At 51.4% G+C, this 8361-nt stretch overlaps 1 protein-coding gene across 1 annotated transcript in view; it reads left to right on the forward strand.

The window, feature by feature from the left end:
• The window catches only part of LOC107110000 (angiopoietin-related protein 2-like), a gene marked incomplete at its 3' end in the record, with an annotated part of 16838 nt that overhangs the window by 5703 nt on the left and 2774 nt on the right, over positions 1 to 8361 (forward strand). The window contains exon 3 of the mRNA XM_015410711.1: positions 6550 to 6740. Coding sequence (XP_015266197.1) covers positions 6550 to 6740 — 191 coding nt within the window. The remainder of the gene's footprint in view (positions 1 to 6549; positions 6741 to 8361) is intronic.

An 8361-nucleotide genomic window follows, 5' to 3' on the forward strand; every position in this document is an offset into this window, starting at 1 on the left:
GACATGATAGAGATTTATAAAATGATGCAAGGCGTGGAGAGAACTGACAAAGATCTCTCTCTCTTTCTCTCTCTCTCTCAAAACACTAGAACTTGAGGGCATCCAGTGAAGCCGATGGGCAGTAGGTTCAGGACGGACAAAAGGAAGTACTACTTTACACAGTGAGAGATTAAAATGTGGAGTTTGCTGCCAGAGGATGCAGTGATGGCCCCAGGAATAAACAGCTTTAAAAGTGTATTAGATAGATTCATGGAGGATAAGACTGTCAATGGCTACTAGCCATGGTGGCTGAGGGGAACCTCCACATTCAGAGGCACTAATACTCGGAATCTCAGAGCTAGGAGGCAACATCAGGGGAAGGCCTCAGCTTCTATGCCTTGTTGTGGGCTGTCCAGAGGAACTGGTTGGCCACTGTGTGAGGCAGGATGCTCGACTTGATGGACCCTCCCTGGTCTGACTCAGCAGGGCTCTTCTTATGTTCTTATGAAGGCCTTGGCCTCTGTACCGTTGCTGGCCCTCCAGAGGAACTGGTTGGCCCCTGTGAGAGACGGGAGGCTGGACTACCGTAGGTGCACCCTCACTGGTCTGACCCAGCAGGGCTCCTCTGATGTTCTTATGAGGGGAAGGCCTCGGCCTCTCTGCCCTGTTGTTGGCTCTCCAGAGGAACTGGCTGGCCCCTGTGCGAGACAGGATACTAGACTAGATGGACCCTCAGTGGTCTGACCCAGCAGGGCTCTCCTGGTGTTCTCCTCAGGGGAAGGCCTCGGCCTCTGTAGCCCGTTGTTGGCCCTCCTGAGGAACCGTCTGGCCACTGTTTGAGACAAGGTGCTGGACTAGATGGACCCTCACTGGTCTGATCCAGCAGGGCTCTTCTTACATTCTTACGCTTTTTGAAGTGGAACAAAACCCCTTGATGGTTCTGTCTAGCGCCAGCTTTGCGGTGAACTTTGAGTCATATAAACAAACCCTAAGCTGAAGTAAGTTCAACGAGCTCAGTTATCTCATCACATAAACAAGATTTACGAGCGGCACCCCCTCCATCCCTCTTTTAAGCACATCTGGCCTGTTGCAGATGTTGAAAACGGTTCACATTTGGGAGAAGAGTATGTGAGATGTGTGCAAAAGATAATAGTACAACATTATGACATCTGTGTCAGTATGCTTTCTGCGCTGCACAGAACTGTACGTTTTGAAGTGAATTCCAAACTTCTTTGGCAGGGTGATGGAGAACAACACACCCAGCTGTCTTTTTAAATGCCCCATGATGTATTGGGTTAAATGTGTGTTTTTTTTAATCAATTGGCTTGGAAGCACAGAAGATTTATGCAGTATCCACTATCCTCCACGTTTCCCAGTTAAGGGGAAAATGCTGTTCAAAAAATTACAAAGATGACCTGATTTTGATGGCAACAAGAGAAAGAAATTTGACTTACAAAACAGATGCCCATCTTACATGACATACTCATGTAGCTACATTTCACTTACTGTGAACGGATTAACTTCTGTGGAGATGGACCAAAAGGGACAGCTGTGTTAGTCTGTCTGTAGCAGTAGAAAAGAGCAAGAGTCCCCCCCCCCAAAAAAAATGTCATTGGTCCCTGAGGCACAACTGGACTAGAATCCAGCTTTCCCATAAAAGTTATGCTGTCTTTCTAATATCAGTCCATCAGGGGCTATTAGCCACAAGGTATAGATGGAACTGCGACAGTCTGGGGGAGTGATGCTCTGTCTACTTGGTGCTTGGGGGGTCACAGTGGGAGTTCTGGCCCCGCTGGTGGACCTCCCGATGGCCCCTGGGTTTTGGCCACTGTGTGACCCAGAGTGCTGGACTGGATGGGCCACTGGCCTGATTCAACATGGCTTCCCTTTTGTTCTTATGTCTGGGGGCAGTGATGCTATGTCCTCTTGGTAATTGGGGGGGGCAACAGTGGGAAGGCTTCTGGAGTTCTGGCCCCGCTGGTGGACCTCCTGATGGTCACCTGGGTTTTGGCCGCTGTGTGAGACACAGAGTGCTGGACTGGATGGGCCACTGGCCTGATCCAACATGGCTTCCCTTATGTCTGGGGGCAGGGATGCTCTGTCTTCTTGGTAATTGGGGGGGGGCAACAGTGGGAGGGCTTCAGGAGTTCTGGCCCTGTTGGTGGACCTCCTGATGGCCACCTGGGTTTTGGCCCCTGTGTAACCCAGAGTGCTGGACTGGATGGGCCACTGGCCTGATCCAACATGGTTTCTCTTATGTTCTTATGTCTGGGGACAGTGATGCTCTGTCTTCTTGGTGATGAGAAAGACCCTGACCTGAGACCCTGGCTCAGTGGCAGAGCCTCTGCTTGGCATGCAGAAGGTCCCAGGTTCAATCCCTGCCATTTCCAGTTAAAAGGACCAGTCAGGAGATGATGTGAAAGACCCCTGCCCGAGACCCTGGAGAGCTGATGCCAGTCTGAGCAGACAATACTGACCTTGATGGACCAAGGGTCCATCAGTATAAGGCATTTGGGGAGGTGCTGTGGCTCAGTGACAGAGCCTCTGCTTGGCATGCAGAAGGTCCCAGGTTCAATCCTGGACACCTACAGTTGAAGGACCTCCACCTGAGACCCTGGAGAGCAGCTGCCAGTCTGAGTAGACAATATGACCTTGATGGACCGATGGACTGATTCAGTAGAAGGCAGCTGGATGAGTCTGTGTCTGCATCGGCTTTCGCCATTCATCCGTCACTATTACATGGATGGTTCCACATCCCGGACAAAACCAATCCACTCCTTTTATTTTTTACAAACGTGCAGACGTGAACCCTCTTACAATAAAAGGTAAAGGTAAAGGTTCCCTTGCTCGAAAGCCAGTCGAATCCGACTCTAGGATTGCGGTGCTCACCTCCGTTTCCAAACCGAAGAGCCAGCGCTGTCCGAAGACGTTTCCGTGGTCATGTGGCCGGCATGACTAAACACCAAGGTGCATGGAACGCTGTTCCCTTCCCACCGAAGTGGTCCCTATTATCTACTTGCAATTTCTTGCTTTCGAACGGCTAAGTTGGCAGGAGCTGGAACTAGAGACGGGAGCTCACTCCATCATGCGGCACACTCGGGTCTCGAACTGCTGAACGACCCACTTCCGCAGCCTGCCGTTCAGCATCTTCACCACTTGAGCCACCGCAGCTCCTCGATAATATCTCCTTCCCCCATCTCTGGCAACACATGTTCCCTTTCCCCACGTAGTCTGTGCGGGGACCCTGTGCCTTCCCTGAGGCTGAGACATCTGTAGCCCAGAGCCAAATAAAAATATTTTTGCCTATATGAATAACACACACACCCCGCCCCGCACGCCTTTCATCTTGGGGCATGCAGTACTCCCACCTGGTGCAGAAATTTGGCAGAACAACAAACAGAAGTTTTTTGGGGGGAAGCTTTTGATTTATTGGCAGGCTTCTGCGGCTGACATGTACCATAAAGCAAGAACGCAGGCCCTCTCCGGGAGGAGACGGACCCGTTCCCTGTTATTAATTTACTTATTAAAATAATTACATCCCGCCTTTTGCCCCTTCTGCAAAGAGAACTCAACCTGCCTCATGGAAAAATGGGTTTTTTGGTAAATCTGGGCATCGCCCAAGACACCATCATGGAGCACGTGCAGAAACAAACAAGCAAAAATCCTCAACGACTCATCAGAAGAGCTGGATTCCAGTCCGGTAGCACCGTAGAGCCCAACAAGACATTTGGGGGTATGAGCTTTTGAGAGAGTGGACGAGAACTCCCCCCCCTCCCAAAACACTAGAACGCGAGGGCATCCAATGAAGCTGATGGGCAGTAGGTTCAGGATGAACAAAAGGAAAGACTACTTTGCACAGAGAGGGATTCAAAGGTGGAATTCGCTGCCGGGGATGGAGTGATGGCCACAGGATTTTTCAGGGGATGAGACAGATTCACGGAGGATGCTAGCAATGGTGGTTGAGGGGAATCTCCACATTCAGAGGAACTAAGCCTCTGAATCGCAGAGCCAGGAGGCAACCTCAGGGGAAGACTTCGACCTCTATGCCTTGCTGTTGGCCCTCCAGAGGAACTGGCTGGCCTCTGTGTGAGACGGGATGCTGGACTAGAGGGACCCTCCCTGGTCTGACCCAGCAGGGCTCTTCTGACGTTCTTATCAGGGGAAGGCCTCGGCCTCTCTACCCTGTTGCTGCCCCTCCAGAGGAACTGGCTGGCCCCTGTGTGAGGCGGGATGCTGGACTAGAGGGACCCTAACTGGTCTGACCCAGCAGGGCTCTTCTGGTGTCCTTATCAGGGGAAGGCCTCAGCCTCTCTGCCCTGTCGCTGGCCCTCCAGAGGAACTGGCTGGCCCCTGTGTGAGACGGGATGCTGGACTAGAGGGACCCTCCCTGGTCTGACCCAGCAGGGCTCTTCTGGTGTCCTTATCAGGGGAAGGCCTCGGCCTCTCTGCCCTGTTGCTGCACCTCCAGAGGAACTGGCTGGCCCCTGTGTGAGACGGGAGGCTGGACTAGAGGGACCCTCCCTGGTCTGACCCAGCAGGGCTCTTCTGGTGTCCTTATCAGGGGAAGGCCGAGGCCTCTCTGCCCTGTTGCTGGCCCTCCAGAGGAACTGGCTGGCCCCTGTGTGAGACGGGATGCTGGACCAGATGGCCCCCAGGTCTGATCCAGGATGTCCTTATGTTCTTATCATCTGGCAACCCTAGCAATAGGGGAAGTTGAGTCAGGAGTCCCAAATTATTTTTATTAATGTGGGAAGTTCTTGACAGTAAATGAATAATCCTCCCCAGGTGACGAAGGGAATTTTGACTCTTGAACGCTCATGCTCCGGAAATCCAGAGGAGGACTATAGAGAGTCAGAGCGATAGAGAGGTCAGGACCTTGAACATCTTTCCTTTCTACTGCTCTGATGCTTCGACGTGTAGATTGCTGCTCTTAGGGAATCATCCTTCCTTCCGGCAGACTCTGCACACAGTTTGGTGTCGTGGTTAGGAGTGCTGGCTCTAATCTGGGAGAGCCGGGTTTGATTCCCCACTCCTCCACATGCAGCCACTGGGGTGATCTTGGGTCAGTCACAGTTCTCTCTGAGCTGTTCGCTCAGGAGCAGTCCTCGAAAGAGCTCTCTCAGCCCCACCTACCTCCCAGGGTGTCTGTTTTGGGGAGGGGAAGGGAAAGGAGTTTGTAAGCCGCTCTGAGACTCCGAGTGAAGGGCGGGGTATAAATCCAATCTACTCCTCCTCCTCCTTCTTCTCCTCCTTCTTCTCCTCCTCCTTCTCCTTCTTCCTCCTCCTTTCCTCCTTCTCCTTCTTTTCATTTTTCTTCACCTCCTCCTCCTCTCAACACTCTTCTCCATCTTGGCACGATGAGGGCACTTCCTTCTGCATCTTTATCCATCCTAGCTAGTTAGATTAGAGTCCTGTCACTGTTCTATCTTGTCTAGAATGGATTTCCTGACAAGAAAGGATTCACATTAGTTTTGAAAAGGTGAAGTGGTTCTGTGTGCAACTTTGTTCCTCAGCACCACACACAAACCATATAGACCCTGCTGCATTTCGTGCCTTGAGAAGAAGAAGAAGAGAAGAAATTGGATTTATACCCCGCCCTTCACTACCTAAAGGTGTCTTGGAGCGGCTTACAATCTCCTTTCCCTTCCCCTCCCCACAACAGACACCCTGCGAGGTAAAAGAAGAAGAGGAGATTGGATTGATACCCCGCCCTTCACTCCCCAAAGGAGTCTCAGAGCGGCTTACAAACTCCTTTTTTCAAGAACAGCTCTTATCAGAACTACGGCTTGCCCAAGGTCATCCAGCCAGGTGCAAGTGGAGGAGTGGGGAATCAAACCCGGTTCTCCCAGATTAGAGTCCCCGCACTTAAACCACTACACCAAACTGGCTCTCTTGAGCACTCTGATAACCTAAGATTCCTTCAACCAGAAGTGAGTGATGTCATTGCATCACTGGCAACATGGAACGCTCTGGTATGGGAACAAAAACTCTGTGGTAAAAACGTCTCCTACCCTCGCCCAAATGCCAGAGCATCCCCACATCACCAGCAGAACTGTGCCAAGACACCAGGGTAGGCCAATCCATTGCCGGTAAGTTCCCCACACCCTTCCGCCAGTTGCCAGGGGATACCTGGGAAACCTCCACCGTGTGTCAGAATTCCAAGTATGTCTCCAGGCACAAAAATGTTGGGGACCCCCAGGGCTATTTTTGGGCACGGCTCTCCTAGATTAGAGTCCACGCACTTCACCACCACACCAAACTGGCTCTCTTGAGCACTCTGATAACCTAAGATTCCTTCAACCAGAAGTGAGTGATGTCATTGCATCGCTGGCAACGTGGAACGCTCTGGTATGGGAACAAAAGCTCTATGGTAAAAACGTCTTCTACCCTCGCCCAAATACCAGAGCATCCCCGCATCACCAGCAGAACGGTGCTAAGACACCAGGGTAGGCCAATCCATTGCCGGTAAGTTCCCCACACCCTTCCGCCAGTTCCCAGGAGATACCTGGGAAACCTTCACCGTGTGTCAGAATTCTGCCCTAATGGATCGCCTTTCTTTTCCTGGCACAGGGCCTTGGCAGGACTGTCAAGCGGCTCAGCAAGATGGGCAGGCCACCGGAGTCACCATGCTGGAGCCAGCGGGCTCCCCTGGTATCTTCCAGGCCTGGTGTGACCAGGATTACGATGGGGGTGGATGGACCGTCATACAGCGGCGACAGGACGGGTCGGTCAACTTCTTCACCACCTGGCAGCACTACAAGGTATGAGACGGTCGCGTGGCATGAGGTGAAAGGTGCCCACACTTGGGGTAGGAAAACTAGGGGTCCCTAGGGATGCCAGCAGGGCCTTGACGAATGCTAAGTGATTTTGAAGGAGGTGCCTGAGAGAGGATGGAGTTTGGGAAGAACATGATGTCACTTCTGGGCGATGCTCTAGGAATTTCCCCAAACCTTTATGGTAAAGAACTCAGAGACATGGAGAAATTCCTAGAGCATCGCTTGGTGGCTGTCAAGGGTGGGAGGATTGGGGCTGAGGATTGACTTCCAATTCCAATAACCTTTATCGGCATATCAGGGTTGACTTGCTGCAAGTGGGCAAATGGCAAAAAGTTGGGGTCATTGGCATCTAGAGCCGGTACTGAAGAGGCGCGGTTGGGCTCGAAGTTACTGCTAAGGAGTATAGTTTTTCAAGTATTATAATGCTGTGTACTTTGACAGCGCGCTAATATTCCAATCCCGAGATGCTTTATAAGAAACAAGACCTAACGACAAAATTTGTCTCAGATGACGTCGAGAAGCTTCCTTCTCCGTACAAAGGTGGTCTCCAGTCTTAGGGGAAGGGGATAGCTGGAGAACCTGTTTCGTGGGACTCCCTCAAAGACATATCTGCTTCTGAGTAGTCAAACCTAAAGTAAAACAAACGCACCTCCCGCAACGTAGTTTCTGAGACATGGAAGTTCTATATCTTCAATGTACAATTTACATTCCCTCCACTACACATTAAAAAGGTTTCCCTTGCTCGAAAGCCAGTTGAATCTGCCTCTAGGGGGCGGTGCTCATCTCCGTTTCCAAGCCAAAGAGCCAGCGCTGTCCGAAGATGTCTACGTGGTTACGTGGCCGGCATGACTAGACGCTGAGGCGCATGGAATGCTCTTACCTTCCCACCGAAGCGGTACCTGTTTAACTACTTGAAATTTCTTGTTTTCAAAATGCTAGGCTGGCAGGAGCCGGGGCCAGAGACGGGAGCTCATTCTGTCACACGGCACTCAGGTTTCGAACTGCTGAACTACAGACACTTCCGGTCTGCAGCTTAGCGTCTTCACCTCTGAGCCACCATGCCCCCTCCACTACACATTACACTTACCCCAAAAGCCTTCAAGCTCTTATCCCTTTAATCACTGGCATCTGCCTTACAATCGTTCCAGAATCTAAAACAAGACAAGGGTAGCAGCTATTGCGCTGTCCCATTATTCGAAAACCACGCACCTTATTTGAGCTACAAAACTTAACCAAAAACATCTTCGCTCCCTCATGCCTGGCAAAAAGCCTTCTCCAGGGGTCCTTTCGTAGAAAAAGAGGTGCAGGAGTTCATTAGCATAACTCGTTAGCATAACTTATTTGCATATGCCACACCCCCTGACATCACCGGAAGTGTGACAGAAGGCAACACCCACCGCTCAGGCTGCACTGGACTGTTTTCGATGGCTAGCTATTGGGGGGGGGACATGCAGATCTGCCCTAGCAGAGGAGGGAGAGCTTGTACCTGAATAAAACTTGGTCTTAAAGGTGCCACTGGACTGTTTTGGATTGCTAGCTATTGGGGGGGGGGAACGTGCAGATCTGTGCAGGAAGGAAGGAAGGAAGGAAAAAAGAGAAGGAAAGG

Source organism: Gekko japonicus, unplaced genomic scaffold (genome assembly GCF_001447785.1).
Source record: "Gekko japonicus isolate JY-2015 unplaced genomic scaffold, Gekko_japonicus_V1.1 scaffold7221, whole genome shotgun sequence".
Classification (NCBI taxonomy): domain Eukaryota; kingdom Metazoa; phylum Chordata; class Lepidosauria; order Squamata; family Gekkonidae; genus Gekko; species Gekko japonicus.